The 24898-nt window shown below is 42.5% G+C and overlaps 2 protein-coding genes across 4 annotated transcripts in view; both read left to right on the forward strand.

Moving 5' to 3' along the window:
- The first annotated feature begins 68 nt into the window (after window positions 1–68).
- On the forward strand, window positions 69–17115 carry capzb (capping actin protein of muscle Z-line subunit beta). Its single transcript, XM_030050745.1, has 9 exons — window positions 69–305; window positions 4863–4952; window positions 6989–7110; window positions 8175–8288; window positions 8839–8980; window positions 9724–9840; window positions 10006–10071; window positions 10288–10364; window positions 15967–17115. Exons 1-9 carry the CDS (start codon window positions 303–305, stop codon window positions 16052–16054), a joined length of 819 nt encoding a protein of 272 aa, XP_029906605.1. The 5' UTR covers window positions 69–302; the 3' UTR covers window positions 16055–17115.
- A 2562-nt stretch (window positions 17116–19677) lies between these two features.
- celsr2 (cadherin, EGF LAG seven-pass G-type receptor 2) overlaps window positions 19678–24898 on the forward strand; it is a 61887-nt gene continuing 56666 nt past the window's right edge. For all 3 annotated transcript variants that reach the window (XM_030050634.1, XM_030050636.1, XM_030050637.1), the window contains exon 1: window positions 19678–23497. In XM_030050634.1, the coding sequence (XP_029906494.1) occupies window positions 19927–23497 (3571 nt within the window). In that variant the 5' untranslated portion in view covers window positions 19678–19926. The remainder of the gene's footprint in view (window positions 23498–24898) is intronic.

Genomic DNA, 24898 nt, shown 5'->3' on the forward strand with positions numbered 1-24898 from the left:
CAATGCCTTACTTGCTACTTTGCTATTGGCTGCTGCGGAGAAAGACCACGGTGACCCGGACGTGCAAGCAGCCGCTTGTTTTCTCTCTCCTGCCTCCTTCCTGCACCCCGGTTGAGGAAGTGAATTCGCTGACAGGGTTGGGTTCTGTGAGGGAGGCGAACAGAAACATCTCATATTCGGTGGGGACGAAAAAACAACAATAGCGGAGAGGAGCGATTTGTAAAAGCACAGCGAGGCTCAAGCGTAAAGTCATCGGTGAAATCGTAGCCGCCCCACTGAGATCGCCACAGACCGCCGCAGACATGGTGAGGGCCCCGGGCTGGGGAGACGGGGATGGGGTAGGGTTTTGGTGGGGCTGCTGGCTGCTAGTGCTAACTAAGCGTTATTGGCTAGCTAAGCTAAGCTACGCTAGGCTAACGTTAGCTGTCCTTTATAGGAAGTGCTTGGTGGTAACTTGAGAGTAGCATATTAATCACTGATGCACATAGACAGTTTGCAAACCTATCGCGACGGATATAAATGATTTAGCTGGTTAAAGAGTCGCATTTGTCAGTTACAGCTCAACCGTTAGTGAAGCTAGCTAGTTAGCGGGCTAGCTAGTGGCAGCTTGATGCTCCGTAGGCTGCAACATAAAGTTAGCACAGGATGTTTTGGATTTGAAACAAGTTTGTGAATACCGTAATGGAATAGCCCCATTACACACACACATATATACACACACACACACACATAGAGCCCACTGCCCACCAGCCGTGCACGCCACACGCACACGCACGCACGGTTAAAATAGACAAGCGCCGGGTTGCCTGTCGCTATAATAAGACTTCTTGCTCCTCCTATTCCTAACCATGACTAGCGGCTACCCTGTCCTGCAAAGTTTTTCCTGCCCTGCGAGTTTTGGTCACAGTTTACCAAGCCATTTTCAAGTCTTACGTGCCCCAGGCATTAGTAGCGACTGCGCTTCTTAAATCATGACTTATTTTCTGACCTTTCTCCTTCCTCTTAAGCTCTTATGACAGTTGCATCATTGTTATTGGTCATATTTATATTTGACAGAAAGCACTGTTTGGGTTTACTGTTCTTACATGCCTGAATCACATGTCAAGCTTTCACATTGTTTAGGTTAAGGCTTATAGTCAGATGTATTTCGTTGTACTTTGTGATTCTTGCCCATGGTCTGAAGTGTCTAATGGATGTTTTGGGAGGACCAGGTGTTTTTCCTCCCCAGTCGCCCACACTCCTCCTCAGCCTCACCTCATCCATCCATCCAGGCCCAGCCTCGCTGCTCTGGCATGACCTCAGGAGTTGTTGGTCTGAGCTAGTGTTTACATGGAGACAGGAGCATTGGTAAACACAGCGTCAAGAGGCGCTGAAGGTGTCTTACGGAGCAGAAAGATTCATCAGCTGAGGAAGATTTTTAAGACAGACAAAAAGCAGCTTGCAGGAGAGGCAGAGGCATGCAAGACATGGTTTAGAAACTTCTGCTATGTTCAGGGTCAACCTTAAGAAAAAATGTTTACAGAAAGAGGGGTCTTTCCTTTTAAATGTTATTCTTGTTTGACTTGGCCCGCAGCTGCACATAGTTTGTTAGGTTGATGTACTGTACATGAATGTTAGACTTCACAGATTAAGCCTTTTGCAGGAAGCCTCAGACTTTGAACTTGTAAGTCTGTGGAAGGGGTAGAACAAGCAAATTCTTCAGAAAATACATTTTGCTCATTGATACGTATCATTTCAAACAATTTCCAATGCAGGTGCAATCTCTATTCCCAGGGAACTTGGCTTAGCAGTGCTAAATGGTGCAGTGGGTTCCTTTTTGACTGCTATTGATATTGTGCTGTACTTTTCTCATTGTCTTTTGTGATGGAAATAATTGCTCTTATCTTGTTCGGGTAGTATTTTTCTCTGTAACTTTATAGCTCTCGGGATTCTCATTATGGCATGTGGAGGGTGTTCAGCAAATAGCACTGGTTGGTAAGAGGAAATGTTAACACTAAAAGATAACGCTCAGAAGATTTCAGGTCCTGTCACATTCTAGCAGCAGTCATGAGGAAATATATTTAGATTGTTACAGAGCACATAAAGCTCAAAGTTAATATCTTTATGATGGTACCATTTGATAATGCTGAGAATAACCTAATATTAGATTAGGTGTTTAGTTGCCTGGGTTAGTTGAAAAACATATTTTGACCCTTCCTAGTATTGCACGCTCCTACATTTTCCTGCACATTTCTCAGGGGTTTCATGTTGTGGCTGGCCTGTTCTTCCCTGCACACTGATATCCTGCTGCTCACTGCATATTTAAGTCAGAGAAACCCCTGGGGGAAGGCTCTGCTATGTGGTCTCGTCTGTTCTGCTTCTTCCCAGGCCATCATTTTAAATAACAATTTGTTCATAATTGACTGGTCTGGTTAAAGAACAGTTAAATATCTTGTATGCAGTTTACCCCCAAACTACTGTACAACCAAGGCTGTCTCAGTAAGGTATTTTTTGTGAGGAATTTTAACATCATACACTTGAAAGGCTTAAGCTCACTTCACAAAGAAAAGCCTAGTTTATTGCAAAGCTTGACCACACCGACCCTATGTGTTGAGGTGCATGATAGAACTAGCCTTAACAACACTAGTCTCTGCAAACAAGTCAAATATTAATGCAACCACAGAAGGGTTCAGCTGAAGTTGTTGACTTGTACACCGTGAAAAGATTTTTAGGGTTGCTGCTGTTTAAGGCTGTCATTACATTCATTAATGACTACTTGGGGGCCCATTGAGATTTTTTTTCCCTCCCTGCAGAATATTCATGACAAATCATAAGCACTATGCAGTTCAGTGACCTGGAAATGTTGTGTCTGTAATCTGAAGGAGCATGCAGAGTTTGCCTGTCAGGGTGTGAGTATTTCTCCCCAGTTACCAGGCTTGCTCCTCTCATACCCTCATACAGAATGTAGCAGGCTGTCGTAATTACAGCTGTCAGCTTTTCATCAGAGCAGTTCACTGTGGCTGTGTAGAAGATTTCAAAGGAAAAAATGAACAGGGCAGGGGATTGGGGCTGCATCTATCAATTATTTTCACTGTCATGTAACCTGTCGATTGTTTTCTTGGTTTATCAGTTAGTTGTTTGGTCCATAAAATCTCAGAAAATGGTGAAAAATGTTGATTAAGCTTCCACCAGCCCAAGGTGACAACTTCAAATGTCTTGTTTTGTCCCAACCAGCTCAAAGATATTTAGTTTACTGTCATAGAGGATTAAAGGATCCAAAAAAACATTTGAGAAGCTGGATTGAGACAATTTGGATATTTTCCTTTTAAAAATTACTTAAAACAATTAATCGATTATCAAAATAGTTGGCAGTTAATCAGCTTTTTTACTAGTTATTGCTGCTCTAGTGGTTATACCTGTTAAATTTAATGTTCAAATGAAATGGCCTGTTTTTCAAAATAGAGAGGATTAGTCTACATAGTGCAGATTTGTCATGATTTTTTTTTTTTTTTTTTTTTTAGAAAAATCTCCTACACGGGTGTGAGGCAGTTCATTTTAAGCAATTTAAATCAAACATTTGGTGCTGCAGTGTGCAAGAAAAGTCTTTTGGTCCAGTTTGCTGAAGGCAGCTTGAATCCACACTACATGTTAATGAACTTTACAATTACGATGAAAAAGCAGAATACTGTTCCTCTCCATATTTGTTTCTGCTCCAGCTGTAGTGAGAAACAGTGCAAAGGTATTTTGGTTAAGTATCAGTAACACTGGTATTGTGTCCATAAAAAATAACTTCCAGTGCAACGTTAACTTTAACAACTTCAGCTTTTTGCTCTACAGCAGGTTTTATGAATTTCCATAAACATGTAGGACTCTCAGATCCGTAGACGTAATATCATTGCATTTACTGGTCAGTATTTGGAGATTTGTTTACTTCCTATTTGTGTCAAAACACAAGTGCTGAAACTCATTCCCCTCACAGCTTTAACCATGTTACAAAAATACAACAGTCTTGTAGTTTGCTTTTGATAATGCAAAATAAATGCAGCAGTTTTCATTTCTCTAACTTCTTTTTCTTTATAAGAATTTTCATTTTGTCAGTTTTGTTCTTAAATTGCAATTAATTCTTACAAAAAGCCATTTTTAAGAAGGCAAAACACCGATAAATGCACTCCCAAGACACAACCTTGCTTTGAAAAAAGCTAACAAAGACAGCACACAAAGCTGTATAAATACAGGTTCTTTCAGAGTTTTAGCTTTGTACAAATATCCTCTTTATAAACATATTTAGCATACACCCACATGCCGTGTCACAGATGAAGCAAACAAACCACCATGTCTTTTAAGTTGCTGAGAAAGTTGCTCCTTTGTAAAGCTTTGAACTGATGTGTTATACTGTATTTTGTTGATAGTATAGTTCACCTCTGGCGATAACTAATTATATTAACTCCTGTTATTGTAATCGATTAGCTTTTTTGTGGACTCATTTTACATTTGCTTACATGTTTGCTGAAGTGTTGTACTGTAAGTGAATCACATCCATTAGAGGGAGTACAAATTTTGTGGCTCTTCACAATTATCAGAAACTGGACAATTGCCTGTCAGTAAAGAAGAGAAGAGTAATCTAGTTTTCCTTTGTCTGGGGACTTTAACTTTATATTTCTAATTTTACTAATTGGGAAAATTGAATTGAATGCTGTCCTCTTGTCCTTCTGGAATTACATAGGAAAAATTGCACTAATGACGCACTTTTGATTTTTAGTTGTGTAAAATTCCAGCAAGCTAATAGTATTTCTACTGGAGTCAGATGTTTTCATATTTTTTTCCACCCCAGCTATGGTATTGATGACCAAATATGTGATCTCTCTGTGTGATGTGTGTTTCAGAATGACCAGCAGCTAGATTGTGCCCTGGACCTGATGAGGCGTCTGCCTCCCCAGCAGATTGAGAAGAACCTCAGCGACCTCATCGACCTGGTGAGTTACTGTCCTCTGGTATCCTAACAAATCCCCACACAGACAAAATGCACACAAAACCACATCAGGATGCATGTTAACCTCCAAAGGGAATGTAAATAAAATGCTGCTTTATTTATTCTGGGATAACCAAACATTTTTCACAGTAGGTTTTTTTTTTTTTTTTTTACGGCTGCCAATCCTCTCAGTTTGGAGTCAGCCTCATCTGCCAGGATGGAGAAGTGAGAAAGTTTGGACAGGTTAAAAAAGCAAGGGGATGAAAAATTAAAGCCACAGTGGGTTGCTTTGAAGGAAACTAGTAAGACTAATGCGTATAGCTCCCCTCGGTGCATTCCCTACAACACCCACCAAGCTAAAAGCAATCGGACAATTGATCAGCTGTCCAAGCCTCAGAATTTATGCTGAAGGGAAAAAAGCAGCGCAACAGCACTATCAATATAGGTGCGAGCTGACAAATTCTTCTGGTTTATTTGTTTTTGCTGAATTCAAGTAAAATGCCAACTTAAAACCATCCTGGGCAGGATTTAATTGGAAAAGTGCAAATGTGTTATGGATTGGTTTCTGTATGTCAAAATAAATGATAAAAACAATAGGTGCAAGCATTGTTAGAGTACTATTTATGTCCTGGGTTCACTGATAGACGTAGTCTAGAGTCAACTCAGTAGCATGAGATGTGTGTGGTCTGTGGGGGCGGGGGATCTGTGGTTTTGTTGGTAAGTTCCCTATTATGCAAGTTGCACTAAGGGTTGTTTCACATCACCCTGTCATCTTAGCAGGATCTGGGTTTCTTGTGCTATTTTCAGCATTTTCTGTTGTGCTGTTATTTTTACGTAGTGGTGCAAGATTCACAAATTTGTTTGACTTCCCTTTGCTGATGTAGCAACATTCAAACAACTTGCATTTCTGCCTTTAAAATCGCCTTAATTCTTACCTATAGTTTGCTGCACAACTTAATTGCACGCTTGGATGCTGCTAGATCATTCTGTGCTGTACATTTAACAGTGAGGTACCAACTGAGTCCGCCAAATTAAGCTGAATCAGACACAAATCAAATCACACTTTGACCAGTGTTTGCACGGCACATTATTTCGTGGGCATATCCGCTCTTCCCACTAGACCCCAACCTGCTCACCTTCCTCTTCCTTCACCTTTAACCCCTCTCCCTTGGACACCAGCTGTCCGCTCGCTCACTTCATTGTGTCTGGTTGTTAGTGATTATTAACACAGCTGTCAATCACCGCGACTGCTCGGGCGCTCTTGGCCCCACCATTTCTGCACAAACGCTTCCCGAGTGGTCAGAATCACCTGAGTTCACCTCCGTAGCCTTTCTGTTCTGTCGCTCCCACATCTCTCCCCTTTCTCTGCCTCTTTGGTCTCGATTTTCCTCTTTCTCTTCCCTACCACACTCTCTCCAGCAGCTTTTGTCCCCCTCCCTGTCTCGCCCAATCGGGGTTGCCAGGTGTGGGGGACTGTGTCAGGGGAACAGGGCCTCCTTTGTGTCGATGTTCTGATGGAGGGGGATATAGAGGAGGGGTCCATGTCAGTCTGTGAGAAGTAATTTGTACCCCCTTATCCTCTAAATATTATGTTACCCATTGATACCCCCCTCCTCCCCCAGCACTGCTCCAGCATTTCTCCAAACCATTTCTGCTTATCAAGTGGAGCTGGAATGTGAGAGGAAGGAAAGAGCTCAAAGACATTTTCAACCAAAAATGAGTCCAGGATATCAAATGCCAGGATTCTCCTGTCTCTCTGTCTAGTCTGCTTGTCTTGAACAGTCTCAGCAACCTTTTCCCTGCAGTCTTTTTTTTCTTTCTGCAACATGCTGGCATCTGTTTCAGGTAGATTGCATTGTCAAAGGCTGCTCCTTTTTTATTTTATTTACTATCTTAAGAAACTCAATCTGATGTTTGAGGTTGTTGCTTAATGTTTTAAGGAGGCTTAGACAAAGTAGCCATATTGAAGTGACTGTGCAGTAGGACACATTGTTTTAATCTGGTGTGTGTGTGTGTGTGTGTGTGTGTGTATCCGTCCAGGTGCCCAGTCTGTGTGAGGATCTCCTCTCCTCTGTGGACCAGCCCCTCAAGATTGCCCGGGACAAGGTGGTGGGGAAAGACTACCTGCTCTGCGATTACAACCGAGACGGCGACTCCTACAGGTTCGGTCCTTAACTGTACAACAACTGTGAACGAGGAACAATAATTGCATCACTAGTTGTTAATCTCTGGTGGGAATATGGGCCACAAACAGTGTCCAAATGTACTTTTTGGCTTTTTGGAAAACTAAATCAAATTACCTGCCAAGAAAAATTTGTACTGGCTGAAATAAATTTTCATCAAAGCATAGAAATATGTCATCCCACCTGCTTTCATTTCTATTCTTATTCACAGAATCAGGTACTGAGTGTGAATTTAATACTTGCTTAAGTTATCCACCGAATTAGGTGGATACGTTAGAATAGGTTTGTCATGCAGTGCAACATAATGTAGCATTTTGACGCAAACTGACAGGCACTCTGAACTTAAAATGTTTCATTTTTTCAGAAACTGTAGAACATGTGCATAGAAATTTAATTGCTATCACTTAGTTCAAGGGTTGCCATATTATTTCATGCTCACTTGACTTTCATTACCTGAGGTACCCTAGCATGAAAAAAGATATCTTAGTCCACCATAACAACACTAACAAATAGTCTCAGAATGAGTTATTAAAACATATTGTTAAAATAAGCACTCATACATTTCTACAATTTCTAGTGAATTAAACCAGTTTAAAATTAAAGTATTCCTCATTTTGGTGAGACTCCCTTAAAGCTCCTTAAGGTCACCTGCGGGTCCTGGTGCCCCACTTTGAAAACCAGTGGCTTTGTTCACAGTCTTTGTTGTGCTTTGATTTGGTTGGCTCAGTGTACAGTGGTCAGCAGGGACAGAGACTAAAAACTTAATATAATAAATTATATATAGTATAATGTAATATAATATATGGTTTAATAGAAATAAATGAGGAATTCAAATGTTGATTTCTCAAAAAATTGTGTGGCAGCTGACCATTGTTGCTGTATCAACCAAATGAAGTTTTACCATTGTTTGGAGCTCAGTGGGCATTAATCTGAAACCCATGCTGCATTTAAATTGCCATTACAGCTGACCCTGAAGTTAGACAGAAAGCAACACTGTAGACTGTTCAGTGTGAGGCATACTGTTGTACTCTTTAATGTTTCAGATCCCCATGGAGTAATAAGTATGAACCTCCCATTGATGACGGCGCCATGCCTTCAGCCCGCCTGAGGAAACTTGAGGTGGAAGCCAACAATGCCTTTGACCAGTACAGAGACCTGTGAGTACCAGCACAACATATGGTCATGACTGAGACTGTTTGTACATTTGTTTTCAGGCCACAGTATGGTTTGTATCACAGTTTTACTTTAAAATGTTGAACTCAGAATTCAAGTTTTTTCTTTTAACCTGCGCAAAGAATTTAACACAAAATGAATGTGCTTTTGCCAGTGCTCTGTAAAAGTTTTGCAACGTAAAGACATAAAACCTTTGCATGCAGCTCATGGAAAGGTCAGTTTTTTGGTCCAAGTTTTTTTTTAGGTCAAATGCGTTGTCCAATGCTGTCCATGTTCCACATTTTGAATATGTTTGCTGTCTCGTATCATGCGCCAAAAAAAAAAAAAAAAGCTTCAGGTGCAAGAACTGCGGTGAAGGGAAAACAAAATATAGTTCACACATATGTGGTTCAGTGGACTAACTAAATGTCAAAAAACCTTTTGGCTCTGTTGGTACAAAATTGTTGCACCCATTCCCACATCCCTACCTTTAGTCTCATGGAGTGCCAGTGTTTTGCCTGTTCTTGAGAAAACATCGCCCCCATGTGGTTTCAGGTACTTTGAGGGTGGCGTGTCCTCTGTGTACCTTTGGGACTTGGATCATGGCTTTGCTGGGGTTATCCTCATCAAGAAGGCTGGTGATGGATCCAAGAAGATCAAAGGGTGCTGGGACTCCATCCATGTGGTGGAGGTGCAGGTGAGTAACTTAATTTGTTGTAAGTAATGGAAAAACCAACATAAATCATCTTAGTAAGGTTTTCAGCCACCAGAAGCTCCCAGAACCACAGGCACTGGCCTACAGAGATGTGGAAAACAGTGATGTGGTCAGATGAGTCATTCTTATTCTGGACAAGTGGGTGAGTGCACGTGTGGCGTCCACTAGGAGAATGCTCCATGCTTGAAGGACTGACCCCTACAGTAAGGGATCTGTTAGCTCCGTTATGCTGTGGGAGGCATCTTCCTGGCGTGGTTTGACTCCACTTCTCCCCTTAGAGGGAAGATTCACGGTAAATCAAGACAAAGTTATGTTGAGTGGGGCACTGAATGGTTTGATGAGGATGAAAATAATGTAAATCTTTTGTTGTGGCCTTCAGTCACCAGATCTCAACTAACTTCAACACCTATGGGAGATTTTTGAGCGATGTGTTAGACAGCACTGCACCACCATCATCAAAACACCAAATCAAGGAATATCTTTTAGAAGAGTGGTGCCTCATCCCTCCAGTAGAGTCCAGAGACTTTGAGACTCTATACCAAGGAGCACTGAGGTTGTTCTGGCAGCTTGTGGTGGCCCGTCACCTTACTGAAATGCCTAATGTTTGCTTTTTCTTGTAATTTATTACCCGCTATAGTTTAATGCTTGACCCCACCTTTGCATTCAAACAGAATATCAAAACATCGTATGAGTAATATCTCATTGGTTGGTTTTTCTGTTTGCAGGAGAAGTCTAGTGGACGCACGGCTCACTACAAACTCACCTCCACTGTGATGCTGTGGCTCCAGACAACCAAGACCGGCTCCGGTACCATGAACCTCGGAGGCAGCCTTACAAGACAGGTAAGTGTGTGTGTGTGTGTGTGTGTGTGTGTGTGTGTGTGTGTGTGTGTGTGTGTGTGTGTGTGTGTGTGTGTGTGTGTTGAAGTGTGTGCTGAAGATTGTTGTCAGTTTACTCACCCAGCTATGACTTATTTATTCTTTAATTTCCTTCTTTTCCACCCACAGATGGAAAAAGATGAGACAGTTGGAGAGTCCTCACCGCACATCGCCAACATCGGACGCCTTGTTGAAGTGTGTATAGCTATTAATAACATCAGTTGGTTAACACCTTTTTGACTGCCTGCATCAAGCAGTACTGTTCAGTTGCAGTAATGTCTCTACAGTGTATTATGATGCCATATTCAAGACTGTAATGAATCTTCAGATCCAGTCAAGAAATAAATGAGGCTTCGTGCTAGGAATCATATTAATAGTGATGAATGAGGACTGTCTATTTTCTTGTCACAGGACATGGAGAACAAGATTCGCTCCACGCTGAATGAAATCTACTTTGGGAAGACCAAGGACATTGTCAATGGCCTAAGGTAATACCATACAGATTGTTTGTGTTGTTCTCTCTCCACAGCACTGCCACTCAGCAGGAACTCTGTTTTCAAGTTTTACCAGTTTTACCTTGAGTTTCATCCTGCATTTCCCTTGTCTCACCATCTGTTGACCTGCTTCTTACATTTTCTTACTTCCTGTGTTGTTTTGTGTTATTTCTTTTCTGATACTTTTATTTAGCCCTACCACTGTCCTCTTCCCTTTAAACATCATTTTTTCCTGTACTCGTGTCATTTACTCCCCCTTTCCCGATCTTCATCCTCCTCTTGCTGTCTCATCTCTACCTTCTGTCATTGCCTTTTCCTCCCTCATCTCTCTTGCTATCATCAATTTCCATTCTCCTGTCAACTCTCTGTTGCCTCTCCTCCCCTTCTGCCTCTCCTCTGTGCTCCAGATCTATTGACTCTTTGCCTGATAACCAAAAGTACCGGCAGCTCCAGAAAGAGCTGTCGCAGGTCCTTACCCAGCGCCAGATCTTCATTGACTAGGGTCAGAGGTACAATCTGGCACGGGACGTGTGTATTTTGTGTGTGTGTGTGTAAGAGCTTGTGACTAAAGTTTAACAAAGAAAAATGTTGCTTGTCACTCACAACTACTGAGAAGACATCTAAAACCCCATAGCTCCACATGTACCTTTTTTCCCCAAAGCTTGATTTAAAGCAAAATTTGAATTTTAAAGACACAGCTGAATAAATGTTTGAGACAGACAACTGTTGCATAAACCACAGCAGTCACATAGGAAAACTGTTTTAGGGCCTTTATACAAACTTAGCATGTTGCACAGTTTTTAAGCTGATAAACCAAAGACAGACCGCTAAACTTAATTTTTATGTGACACAAATAAAACAGTTAATATCTTATTTTAAAGCAAATCCTGATAAAATGAACCTTATTGTGTAGAATATGTTTCCTAGAGTTTCAATGTGGCAGAGAAAAGCCTTTAGTCTGTCACTCTTTGTTTTGTTCAGTCATGCAAAAATATGAACATATGGTCATCCTCTCAGCTTCAGTCATATTATTCATCCACTTCCTGTAAATATGAGGGTGCAAATGTAAGCAACTTGCATAGCTTTGGATAGCTTTATAGATTTTTCTATTATGCTGGCCTAAGACCCAAAAGGCATCCTCTTCTGTTTTTTTCTTCTTCCTTTTTTTTAACCACTAGCCTGTCTTGTTCATATGCTGTCCAGCAGCAAGATATATTGAGCACCATATATATATTTTCAGCATGTGCTCCTTGAGATGAACTGAGTGTAATTTAGAGAGATTTATGTTCAGCGTAAGGCTGCAGAGAGCACGCACATGTCATACATTGTACAGCCATGCAGAAATAAAATTGAATAACAGGGAGCATCATAAATGTCTTTCCAAAAATATGGATGTGCCTTTTATCTAAGAGGAACCCTATGAAGCTATAATTAACCCAGTGCTACCACCTAAGTAGAAAACACAGTCAAAGATAAACAAAAGGACAATAAAAATCAAGCAACCTGGTCAGTGAAATTACTCAAAGTGCATGTGGGATTTAAATCGCATGTGAAGTTTGTAGCAGTCCAGGCCACAGGAAACAGACTGAGCCACTGACAGAGATTAAGATGAAACCCTTGAAATGTTAAAAATATCTTCCTCACTTTGATTGATCCAGCAGTACAGGACTTTACAGTTCTGTGTGATTTGTCTCCCCCTTGTGGCAGTAAATTAAACACAGCTTGAGAAGTGTACTTCCTGGTTGGTCAGGGAACTTTCTTTGAGTTGTCTCTTCTCATTTCTCAGTTTTGTGTGTCCTCACTCCTCCTCCGACTCCAGCTCATCACCTGGAAATTGATCTCTCTTTTCCATGTTAAAAGATGTTTCAGTTTATTAAATGAGGAATGAGGAGGCTTCCCAAGGAGGCTTGAGAGAGGAAACACCAGAGTATCCTCCTATGCAGAGGTCTTTTAGACATATACAGTACAGGCCAAAAGTTTGGACACACCTTCTCATTCAATGTGTTTTCTTTATTTTCATGACTATTTACATTGTAGATTCTCACTGAAGGAATCAAAACTATGAATGAACACATGTGGAGTTATGTACTTAACAAAAAAAGGTGAAATAACTGAAAACATGTTTTATATTCTAGTTTCTTCAAAATAGCCACCCTTTGCTCTGATTACTGCTTTGCACACTCTTGGCATTCTCTCGATGTGCTTCAAGAGGTAGTCACCTGAAATGGTTTTCCAACAGTCTTGAAGGAGTTCCCAGAGGTGTTTAGCACTTGTTGGCCCTTTTGCCTTCACTCTGCGGTCCAGCTCACCCCAAACCATCTCGATTGGGTTCAGGTCCGGTGACTGTGGAGGCCAGGTCATCTGCCGCAGCACTCCATCACTCTCCTTCTTGGTCAAATAGGCCTTACACAGCCTGGAGGTGTGTTTGGGGTCATTGTCCTGTTGAAAAATAAATGATCGTCCAACTAAACGCAAACCGTATGGGATGGCATGTCGCTGCAGGATGCTGTGGTAGCCATGCTGGTTCAGTGTGCCTTCAATTTTGAATAAATCCCCAACAGTGTCACCAGCAAAACACCCCCACACCATCACACCTCCTCCTCCATGCTTCACAGTGGGAACCAGGCATGTGGAATCCATCCGTTCACCTTTTCTGCGTCTCACAAAGACACGGCGGTTGGAACCAAAGATCTCAAATTTGGACTCATCAGACCAAAGCACAGATTTCCACTGGTCTAATGTCCATTGCTTGTGTTTCTTGGCCCAAACAAATCTCTTCTGCTTGTTGCCTCTCCTTAGCAGTGGTTTCCTAGCTTGATCATGAAGGCCTGATTGGCGCAGTCTCCTCTTAACAGTTGTTCGAGAGATGGGTCTGCTGCTAGAACTCTGTGTGGCATTTATCTGGTCTCTGATCTGAGCTGCTGTTAACTTGCGATTTCTGAGGCTGGTGACTCGGATGAACTTGTCCTCAGAAGCAGAGGTGACTCTTGGTCTTCCTTTCCTGGGTTGGTCCTCATGTGTGCCAGTTTCGTTGTAGCGCTTGATGGTTTTTGCGACTCCACTTGGGGACACATTTAAAGTTTTTGCAATTTTCCGGACTGACTGACCTTCATTTCTTAAAGTAATGATGGCCACTCGTTTTTCTTTAGTTAGCTGATTGGTTCTTGCCATAATATGAATTTTAACAGTTGTCCAATAGGGCTGTCGGCTGTGTAGTAACCTGACTTCTGCACAACACAACTGATGGTCCCAACCCCATTGATAAAGCAAGAAATTCCACTAATTAACCCTGATAAGGCACACCTGTGAAGTGAAAACCATTTCAGGTGACTACCTCTTGAAGCTCAACGACAGAATGCCAAGAGTGTGCAAAGCAGTAATCAGAGCAAAGGGTGGCTATTTTGAAGAAACTAGAATATAAAACATGTTTTCAGTTATTTCACCTTTTTTTGTTAAGTACATAACTCCACGTGTTCATTCATAGTTTTGATTCCTTCAGTGAGAATCTACACTGTAAATAGTCATGAAAATAAAGAAAACACATTGAATGAGAAGGTGTGTCCAAACTTTTGGCCTGTACTGTATGTTCTCCATCTACTTTACATCTAGCGTTTGCAATCATGGTGCAGTCAATGTCTGATAAAATGTGACTGCATGCCTTCAGGTGTTTCTCTTGACGTAAAAGTGACATTTATTCATGGCATTCCAAGGTTTATATTTGATAATTGGGTTCAAAAGGATAAAGGTTTTCAGATGTCTTGACATCTTCCCAAATCATTATTTGTGACACAACAGTTTCACTTTTTGTTGTGTAATTTTGAACAGAAAAGCTGTCACATCCATCGGGAACTGAACCAGAAGGCTATCAACAATCAAAGCATGTTTTTTTTCTCTCTCCATATTTCTTAGTTTATTTTCCTCAACAGTGAAACTATGTCGACATGATTTGGTTACATCTGAGGCGATGTGCGTTTGCTGCCGTGCCATTGTAATATAACTAACTATTTACTCACAAATATCTCAAAGTTAATTTTAGGTTGGGCATTTGAAGCTTTACCAGATAGACTTATATTATGCAGTTGAGATTGCTACATATGGTGTCACTTTATGTAGAAAACCTTGTGACATCAACATCCTTTTGCATCACTCATCACATCACTCACATCTCATGCACGGGAGACTAAAACGCAAGGAAAAGAATTGAGGGTGTACAAATTGAGAAATGACAAGAGGCGAATCTTAACATGTAAACAGAAAAGGTATTAGAGGCATCAGATGAGATAAGTAGCCATGCTGTAATTTCAGTTTTACAGTTGCAGTAGAAATGTGAAGTGGGGTTGAGGTAAATCACGTCACTAAAGGTCAGCTGTGCGCCAGGGTGCAATGTTGCCTCAGACACCGGCTTTTATTGGTGGGTGACTTCAAGAAAAATTGAACTTTGCAGAGTTTCGGGTTGTATAGATACCTGGAGGTGCTGTGAGTCCACATGGTGGTGAAATGTCCTCATTAGCTACTCAGGGCTGCTAATCCACAATACTGTATTTGTATCTCTCAATTCACTTCAATAACTCACCAAAACAGGTCCCAAAATAATACTTTCAGCACATAAATAAATGCAAACAAACCAGATTATCCCAATATAAAAAATGAACATGTCTTGGTACCCGTTTTTTGAGAAGATTAAAGAACTCTTTCTTGTTACTTTCCTTTACTTTGAATTTGAAAGTAGATCTGGCAGGTAGTGTCTGCAGGAAATAATAATTAAGTGTTAATTTGGAAAGGGTTTTGCAGGGCTGTGGAAGTAAGTGGGGAGATAAAAACAGAGTATTCTGGATTAGCAGCCCAGGGGAGCACAGAGCAACTAATGAGGATATTTCACCACCACTTGAACTCACATAACACCCAGGGAACTATACAACCCAACACTCTAAAGCAAAATTGAACTTTGGTAATCATCATTGTGTGAACTTGTTTGGCCTCAGAGTGAATGCAGCAAAAGTTTATTTATATGTAAAAGTTCTTTACTGTAGCTTTAAATTAAGACCACACCACTCCTCCCTCGGTCTGTACTCGGTGTGTGGGTGTGCATGTGTGGTTGTGTTGTGTGTACATTCCTGCATGCTCCCAAGAGTGTGTGAGAGACTGAGCATGTTGTGCAGGTTTTGTTTACTGTTCTGTCCATCAGCACCTCATCAGTAAACCTCTGTGAGAGACTGTTTCCTTTATAAGTAAGAGAAGATGATTCAGCTGCATGACAGAAAGCTTTTTTTTTTTTTTTTTTTTTTAAAGTTAACTTGCCTGACATTAACGTTGCACATGTGGTGTATGAACATGTAGTGTGTGTAATAATTTCAGTGAGTGAAGCGCTAACTGTCTTCTCTCAGCAGTGAAGGAGAGTTGGACTGCGATGTTTGCATAACTAACATTTTTGAAGGAACTCTCAAATATTTCCTTTTCCCTCGGATCTGCAGAGAGAGTCTCAATGGCTTAGTCTGGAAAAACCTTCCACCCTACCATGCTGCACTCACATCTGATGCTGCACACACACTGACTCTCTTTCTCTCTCCCTCTTTCTCTCTCTCTCTCTCTCTCTCAGGAGTGTTCAGACTCTGGCTGACAAGTCGAAGCAGGAGGCTCTGAAGAACGACCTGATGGAGGCACTCAAACGCAAACAGCAAAGCTAGAGATGCTATTCTTTTTTTCTGTCTGTCTGTCTCTCTCTCTCTCTCTCTTTCTCTCTCTCACTCTCTCTCTCTCTCCGCCTCATTTCTGCCATCTTTTCTGTTTCTTTTTGTCTTTCCCTCCATGCCTGTTTCTGTGCTGCACTCTCGTTCATTCGTGGAAAACAAAAAAGGAGAAAATGCTTAGCTTTTTATTTGTTTTTTTTTTTTCCATTTTGTTTTTGTCACATTTGTTTTGATGCATCTCATCCGCCATGAAGCCATTCACTCACGCTCCTCGTCTCTCTTTCACCCCTCTGGCTCTCGTGCTATGAATAAAATTATAGTATTACGACGACGGTTAAAGATAATCTTACAGTGTGAGCATCGTTTTAATAATAATCCTTGATGCTCTCACAGCTGATGTGTCCTTGGTCAGTTTGAAATGAACGACACTGGCCCTGCTCTCACCTACAGTGAACGGGGAACGGGGGCGGACACAGACTGTAACGTAGGTGGGGGCAGGCCTTTGGCGGGGCTATCAGATAGTCATGTACATCAAATTTATTTCTTGCTCCTATTTTGTCAAACGTGTACGGCACCCTCTGATATATCTGTATAAAAATCTAGCTGTCCATGTATCTGTCATTCTTCTGAGGATGAGAGAGGATGGCCCTACGTTTGTGTTACTCAGTGGTTTACTCTTCATTCCACTCTGTCCGCATGCATGTGAGCCTGTGGGAGCATGGGGCTGCAGTCAGTGGAAATGTAGACTCATAAAACATGGGGATGGACTGTTATATTCACTGTGTATACCCATGTCATCAAGCCCCCGCCCCACCCCCTTACACTGTGTATAACATGACAGTTTCCCTTCCCTCTGTTTGGCTATTCGACTCTTATCTCTCCTCACCTCTGTCCTTGTTGGGGGTCACACTTTGTCTCTGCGTCTCAGCGGAAACCTTTGACTGTTTCCGTTTTCGGAGGGGAATCTTTTGTTGTATTTTGTTTTGTTTTTATTTTGTAAAGCTTATTATTCATATTGTATTAGAGCCTCCAGCAACAATAAAAACAGTAAAAAGCTATGGTTGGTCCTTCTTTTTTTGTTATCTACTTCACATTTCTTATTGACATGTTCATTTTTTTTTTTTCTTTTAAAGGACTAGTCAAGTAAAGTATGCTGTTTCTGGCTAGTTTTGTTGTCCTGGGATGTGAATAACATCGGTAAAGTTTGAGAAGCTGAAGCCTAGCTGATTGATTTCACTGATTCCCTGCACCCTTTTTTTTTTTTTTTTTTTTTTTTTTTTTTAGAAGAGATGGTGGTGTAAAACAGATTTCACAGGTCATTAAGTTTCTGCAAAGTACTGCAATTCTTAAAAGTGACAGAAAAGGTCAGGGAATTTAATAAATTCTTGTGACAAGTCATGCAATGTCATGGAATTCTGTCTGCCACTATTTAAATAAGAAAAAAAAAACAGTAGATAGTTAAAATATTCATTTCCATTGGATTCACTTGCCCTGCAGGGAAAAAAAGATTAAAAAAAAAAAAAAAAAAAGTCAAACTTCACGAAGCCATCTGAATCTTAAGTCTGCTTTTCGTCAAGGAAAATATTTTCTCTTTATAAACGTCATGGAAATCCAAGATCTTAAGTCTTCAAAAAATCGGGGAGTTTGATTAAGTAGGAACAGTGTTAAAAATGACTTTACTCATAACAAAAGTGGAAATAATATCAAAACCATTTCAGATATCAGATGACAAGTAAAGGGTTGGACTAGCAATGTCATGCCACTCTGGCCACACTCAGTGGCCATCCAGATTTTATCACATTAATATATACACCAGAACAAGTTTCTTTTTAACTGCTGTTACTGAATGTTAAGAATGTTGACATTTTGGTAAATCATAAATAGAACGTACCAAGAAGATTCTTATCCTGTGTCGACAATCCTATTAATCATCTTTTCTTTCTTGTTACTGATTTTTTTTCCCTGGGTTTTTTTTTTTTTTTTTTTTTTTTTTTTACTTTTATTGAGACACTGCATATCCCGGGGAAAGTAATAAGAGTCTTTTATTTCCCATAAATCTTTAATGAACCAAAGGTAGACTATTGCAGCTTCACTGCTGTGACCCCATCCATCTGAAATAACTTGGATCCTTATGAAAAATGTGCTTTTAATACATACCACATAATTTTCATGCTAGTCACATCACCATAATTGACCATATGCCTTATTTATGGCTTTGTGACAGATATAAGCACACTGGACAGGGCCAGAGTCAGACAGATTATGATTCTTTTTTTCAGAGTCAGACTAGGTGGCGCTTGTCAGGACAGCTCAGTTTTATGACAAGGGATTTATTTTTAACAGAGGTTACAGAGCAGCTCCATTAGTTTTCTCCATGCTGCGGAATAGATGAAAAAATAATTATGGACATGCCTTACCATTACGAATGAACGAGGCAGCTCTTACCACTTGTAGCTGTACGACCTCAGTTTGTCCAGTAGGTGTCAGTCGAGCTCAGCACATCAGTCCGGCTTCCATTTTGCTGCTTTAACACTCTTCATCAGTGAGTGTCTGCGCTGTTGTTTTCCTCCTTGTGAATCCCACTTTAACCTAAACTGAGTTAATCTGCCTTTGCTAATGGATGTAATTTGTGCGCCCTATCATTTAATCTCCAGACTGACCCCTAATCCCATACTTTAAGGAAAAAAGTCTCTGTGAAGCACAAAACCCTTAATATGACCTTAGTTTTACCTTTAATTTCGTCATTTTAAGTGGAAAATTGAGACACTACACTTGAAAATGTCTTTACCCATGCACAAATCCCTTTAATTTTTTCAGATGTTGACCTCTTAACTCCCCATGAATTTTAAAACTCCAACTGAGGTGCACTGTTTTCAACAAATTCACGTATTTGTATCGGTAATCAGGTAGAAAATACTGTGCAGCACCTCAGACCTTCTTAACCCATGCACGCAACTTCAATTAAAGCTGTTTCCTCGTATATTCTAATATTATAGTTAAGCTGTTTAGCTCTTCCTATGGCAGAACGCATGTTGCATCAACGAAGAAGATGATGAAGATGGTATGGGAGGAATACTCCCCTATAATAGCCTACCTCAGCGCAATGTCAGGCGTATAAAAACAGCTTCCGTGGAACAAAATCAATATAAAATTCATTTATATTACTTTATTTATTATTACACAAATTGAGTCACACACGTTGTATTAGACAAAAAACGTGAAGAGACTATTATCTGTCAATCTGTGGGACATTGGTGAATTCACTGAATAGATAAAGAAACTTTTCAAATAGAAAAGTAGCCAGCTTTTTTTTCGCTGTGTGTAAACAAGAGCATGATATCACGGCCAAATCTGAGGCTGGAACAGTTTTATTACCCCTGGGTTTGAAAAGTTCCTCAGTGTTTTCTTCCCGTTACAAATAACCTTTCTTTAATAAAAAATGGTTGTTTATATCCTCAACAAACTATGAGGACCCCCCCCCCCCCCCCCATCTCTCTCTCTCCCCCCCCCCCCCCCCCCCCCTCTCTCTCTCTCTCTCTCTCTCACTCACTCACTCACTCACACATACACACATAGGTTTATGGTAATGAGAAGCCTCAAGGCGCAGGGATAGCAGGAGCCATTTTTACCATTCATGCGGAGTTGCGCGGACGGAGTGGAGGTGTTGTTGCTGCCGGTGTGTTTGGACAAGAAGCTCCGGCCAAGGTTACTGCGGTTTGTCTCCAAATTCAACTGGATGAACCCCCGGGAAGTGCGCTGAGAGCATGGCTACTCTGCAACAAAGGGAAACGCACAGACGGAAAGTTTAAGAGGAAAAGGGCTGTTGAAATTCCCACTCCGAAACCCCGGGTGAACACAACTGAGGAGCGATGCACTTCACTAAATGGGATTTGTTCTTGATTTTCTGGTGGTTTAAACTCGTTTCCCTGTCGCATTGTTTCACTGTTCATATCAGTGAGGATGCGGGGCCAAGGACGGTGGTGGCCGGCGTGGAGCGGGGCGCACGGTGTACTTTGGATCAGGTAATCGCTCCCAAATTCACTGAGAGCTTCATTGACACTGACGCGGCGGCGGGCATTGTGCTCCTGTCGGACTTTGTAAATTGCCCCTCACTCCGCTCAAACCCCTTTACAATCTACACTGTTGTGGACTGCACGGACCTGGAGGACGGGTCTGGCTACAGGCATCTGCTCACCAGTCAGTACGATGTGCATGTTCACGGTAGGAACTGTTCAAACAAGCCCAAGAGGAAATCTCAGTGGGATATCGACATCCTCAGTTTGTTCACTTCCCACAGCCATCACCATGTAGAGTGCCACGAAGCTGGCTCTGCTTTATTCAGAGTGGGGGATCTGCTACCTGGCGCTCCGATCCGCGGCCGGATCCGCTGCACAGTGACCAATAGCCGTGACTTTTACTTTTCCCAGGGGGAGTTGTTTGTGTCTGAGACTCTGTGCTGGAGACCTGATACACTCCTGGAGCTTGACTTGCATTGTGATGAATTCACCAGAAAAGGAGCGCAGCCGAAAGTTAACCGCATCTCCATCCACTGGCGTGTAGGTCAGGGCCCCTTCAGGCAGAGGCACCTGGGGAAGCTGCTAGAAAAGGCAGCCCACTCTGATGCAGGCATTGTGAGCAGCAGCAGGAGGAGGAGAGGTGTAAACAGCAGCCCCCAGTTTCAGCCCCCTATGTACCAAGTGTCTGTGCCAGAGAATAGGCCAGCTGGGACTCCTGTTGTTGTGTTGAAAGCAGTGGATGTGGATGAGGGAGAGGCAGGCAGGCTTGAGTATTTTATAGAGGCTCTGTTTGATAGCCGCTCCAACAACCTTTTTGCAGTGGACCCAGTCAGCGGGGCTGTTTCCACTGTGGAGGTGCTGGACCGGGAGACAAAAGACACCCATGTGTTCCGTGTGACTGCAGTTGACCATGGCACGCCCCGGCGCACAGCCATGGCCACTCTCACTATTACAGTCAGTGACACTAACGACCATGACCCCGTTTTTGAGCAGGAAGACTATAAGGAGAGCGTCAGGGAGAATCTAGAAATAGGTTACGAGGTTTTGACTGTGAGGGCCACTGATGGGGACGCACCTGTCAACGGCAACATCCTATACCACGTCCTCAACAGTAACGGCTCTAATGATGTGTTTGAGATTGATTCGAGGTCTGGGGTAATCCGCACCAAAGGTCTGGTAGACAGAGAGGAGGTGGACGCCTACATGCTGCTGGTTGAGGCAAATGACCAAGGTCGTGACCCTGGCCCTCGCAGCACCACAGCGACAGTTCACATTGTGGTAGAGGATGATAATGATAATGCTCCACAGTTTAGTGAGAAGCGCTATGTGGTCCAGGTGCCAGAGGATATGGCCCCAAACACAGAAATCCTACAGGTTACTGCCACCGATAAGGACAGAGGCAGCAACGCAGTCGTTCACTTCAGCATCATGAGTGGAAACACCAGGGGACAGTTTTATATTGATGCTCAGACTGGCAAGATGGACCTGGTGAGCCACCTGGATTATGAGGCCAATAAAGAATACACACTAAGAATCCGAGCTCAGGACGGAGGGCGTCCGCCACTCTCCAACATCAGTGGCCTGGTTACAGTGCAGGTGCTGGATGTCAATGACAATGCCCCCATTTTTGTCAGTACCCCGTTTCAGGCCACTGTGCTGGAGAACGTGCCTCTGGGCTACTCCATCATTCACATCCAAGCTGTCGATGCAGATTCAGGTGATAACTCCAGGCTGGAGTATCGCCTCACTGAAACCACGCCCAACTTCCCGTTCTCCATTAACAACAGCACCGGATGGATTGTGGTGGCAGCCGAGCTTGACAGAGAGAGTGTAGATTTTTACAACTTTGGAGTGGAGGCCCGAGACCACGGCTACCCTGTCATGTCGTCCTCGGCCAGCATCAGCATGACTATTCTTGATGTCAACGACAACAACCCCGAGTTCACTCAGAAGGCGTATTACATGCGACTGAATGAGGATGCTGCTGTGGGCACCAGTGTGGTCACAGTCTCTGCTGTGGACCAGGACATCAACAGTGTGGTGACATATCAGATATCCAGCGGCAACACCCGGAACAGGTTTTCCATCACTAGCCAGAGCGGGGGTGGGCTGATAACGCTGGCGCTGCCCTTAGACTACAAGCTGGAACGCCAGTATGTCCTCAGTGTCACTGCAAGTGATGGTACACGGTTTGACACTGCCAAAGTGTTTGTAAATGTCACAGACGCCAACACCCACCGGCCTGTTTTCCAGAGTTCACATTATACTGTCAATATCAATGAGGACAGGCCTGTGGGAACCACTGTTGTGGTAATAAGTGCCACAGATGAAGATACAGGGGAGAATGCACGCATCACCTACTTTATGGATGACAGCATCCCTCAGTTTGACATTGACCCCGACACCGGCGCTGTCACCACCCAGATGGAGCTAGACTATGAAGACCAGGTTTCCTATACATTAGCCATCACAGCTCGGGATAACGGCATCCCACAGAAGTCTGACACCACCTACCTGGAGATCTTAGTGAACGATGTTAATGACAACTCCCCCCGCTTCCTCAGAGACCACTATGTGGGCTCTGTGATGGAGGATGTGCCAGTGTTCACCAGCGTGGTTCAGGTTTCTGCCACAGATCGAGACTCCGGGCTCAATGGGCGCGTCTTCTACACCTTCCAGGGAGGAGAGGATGGTGACGGAGATTTCATAATTGAATCCACGTCTGGCATTGTCCGCACACTGCGCCGGTTAGACAGGGAAAATGTGCCCATTTACAACCTGCAGGCGTTTGCTGTGGATAAGGGTGTGCCTGCTCTGAAAACCCCAATAAACATTCAAGTGACCATCCTAGATGTAAATGACAATCCTCCTGTTTTTGAGAAAGATGAGTTTGACATAATGGTGGAAGAGAACAGCCCCATAGGCGTAGTAGTAGCACATATATCAGCCACAGATCCAGATGAAGGCAGCAATGCACAAATTATGTACCAAATAGTCGAGGGTAATATTCCAGAGGTGTTCCAGCTTGATATTTTCTCCGGTGAACTGACCGGTTTAATAGACCTGGACTATGAGATTAGATCTGAGTATGTCATTGTGGTGCAGGCCACCTCCGCTCCCCTGGTCAGCCGCGCCACCGTGCACATCAAACTCATTGACAAGAATGACAATGTGCCTGTGCTCAAAAACTTTCAGATTATCTTCAACAACTACGTAACTGATAAGTCAAGCAGCTTCCCCACTGGAGTAATTGGGCGCATCCCGGCCTTTGACCCAGATGTCTCAGATCAGCTCCACTACAGCTTTGAGATGGGGAACGAGCTGAACTTAGTCCTGCTGAACCAAACCACAGGAGAGATCCAGCTGAGCCAGGCTCTGGATAACAACAGACCCCTGGAGGCATCCATGAGGATTTCTGTGTCAGGTGAGACGAGCAGAAGATTTTTCTTTAATTGCTGATTCCACCTAAGGCCCCGTGTCTCCTCTAAATGAAAAGTAGTGCAGTGAGGATAGGCAGGATACTCCACCAACATTTGTTCCCACATTGTTAGCATTGAATTTTCCCATCTCTTCATTAAAATTTCCGCTTCAGTTGACTGGGTAATGAAAGTGGTGATGATTTAAGTATGTCTTTCTTGGCTCCAGTAGCCCGGAATGATTCCCCTATCATAGAAATATTCATGAGGTCAGATTAACATTTGCTGCATGATATTTGTAAGCCACTCCATCCAAAAATGCCAAGTCACTCAGACATATTTAAGCATTCAAAAAGCACGTTTGCCAGTGATATACATCGACAGGGTAAGTTGTTTCATCCGGTTATTGAGGGGGTCTGTAATTTTTCAGGCCCCCTTATTAAAGAGCACGCTTGTTTACAAAACCCTGGTTTAGAGCTGGCCTTTGTTGTGATTTAAATAGCTGTTTGTCTGAGCATGTCTGCATCCTGTGGGATCCACACTCCAGTGGGCAGACTGATCATCCCCTGTAATTGCCCATCATACCCCCTACGTAGAATATAAGATCTATTTCAATTATGATCTGTTTATATGGCTTTTTCAGTGTAAAAGGTAATTGTCAAAACTTTAAGGCTTGCATTGTTAGACTTGACTTTTGTCTTCCAATTTCATAGATAGAGCAATAATTTACAGTTTTAGTTTATGATAAGTCCCTGCCCAAGTGTGTTTTCAGACTACCTAACAGCTCTGGTTTGAGCAGCTGCAGCCAGATCCTAAAGAAAGCCTGGCACTCTGCTTTTCATGATTGCCACTGGTGTTTTTGTTATCTTAACTTGTGTATCTTTAATTGCATCTGCTCCCTGCACCTTTAATTCTGCCTGCCAGCACAAATTACAGAGATGTACTTGCTCCAAAAAAAATGTGACTGAACTTGAATTGCACCCTTGGAGAGTGGGAGTGTGTTGTTACCCTCTGTGGGAGTTTATTTAGATGTAGCATGATCCTCTGTAGATCTGCCTTTTGTTTGACCTTGGCTCTCCATAAAGGAGGGAAACACAACCACCAAGTGTTATTAACAGGTCGAACATTAAGATGAAAGATGGAAACTGGTTCTCAACAAGACTAATGACTATGAAGGCTAGTGGTACCATGGGTATTTCTTTGATTTAACTGAATGATGAGTATTGGTTATTAAGAAATCATGGAAAGACTGGTGTCAGTGCATTCCTTTCCAGCGCTCTTTACTTGACCTACAGATACTCCATTGGCTCTGAATAGCAGATACTGTATGGTTAGCGTGGGTAGTCGTTACAATGGATTGAGTCTGTGCTTTGCCTCTCTTGAGGACAATAGTGAGCTGTCGATTTAGG

This window comes from Myripristis murdjan, chromosome 5 (assembly GCF_902150065.1).
Source record: "Myripristis murdjan chromosome 5, fMyrMur1.1, whole genome shotgun sequence".
NCBI lineage: Eukaryota > Metazoa > Chordata > Actinopteri > Holocentriformes > Holocentridae > Myripristis > Myripristis murdjan.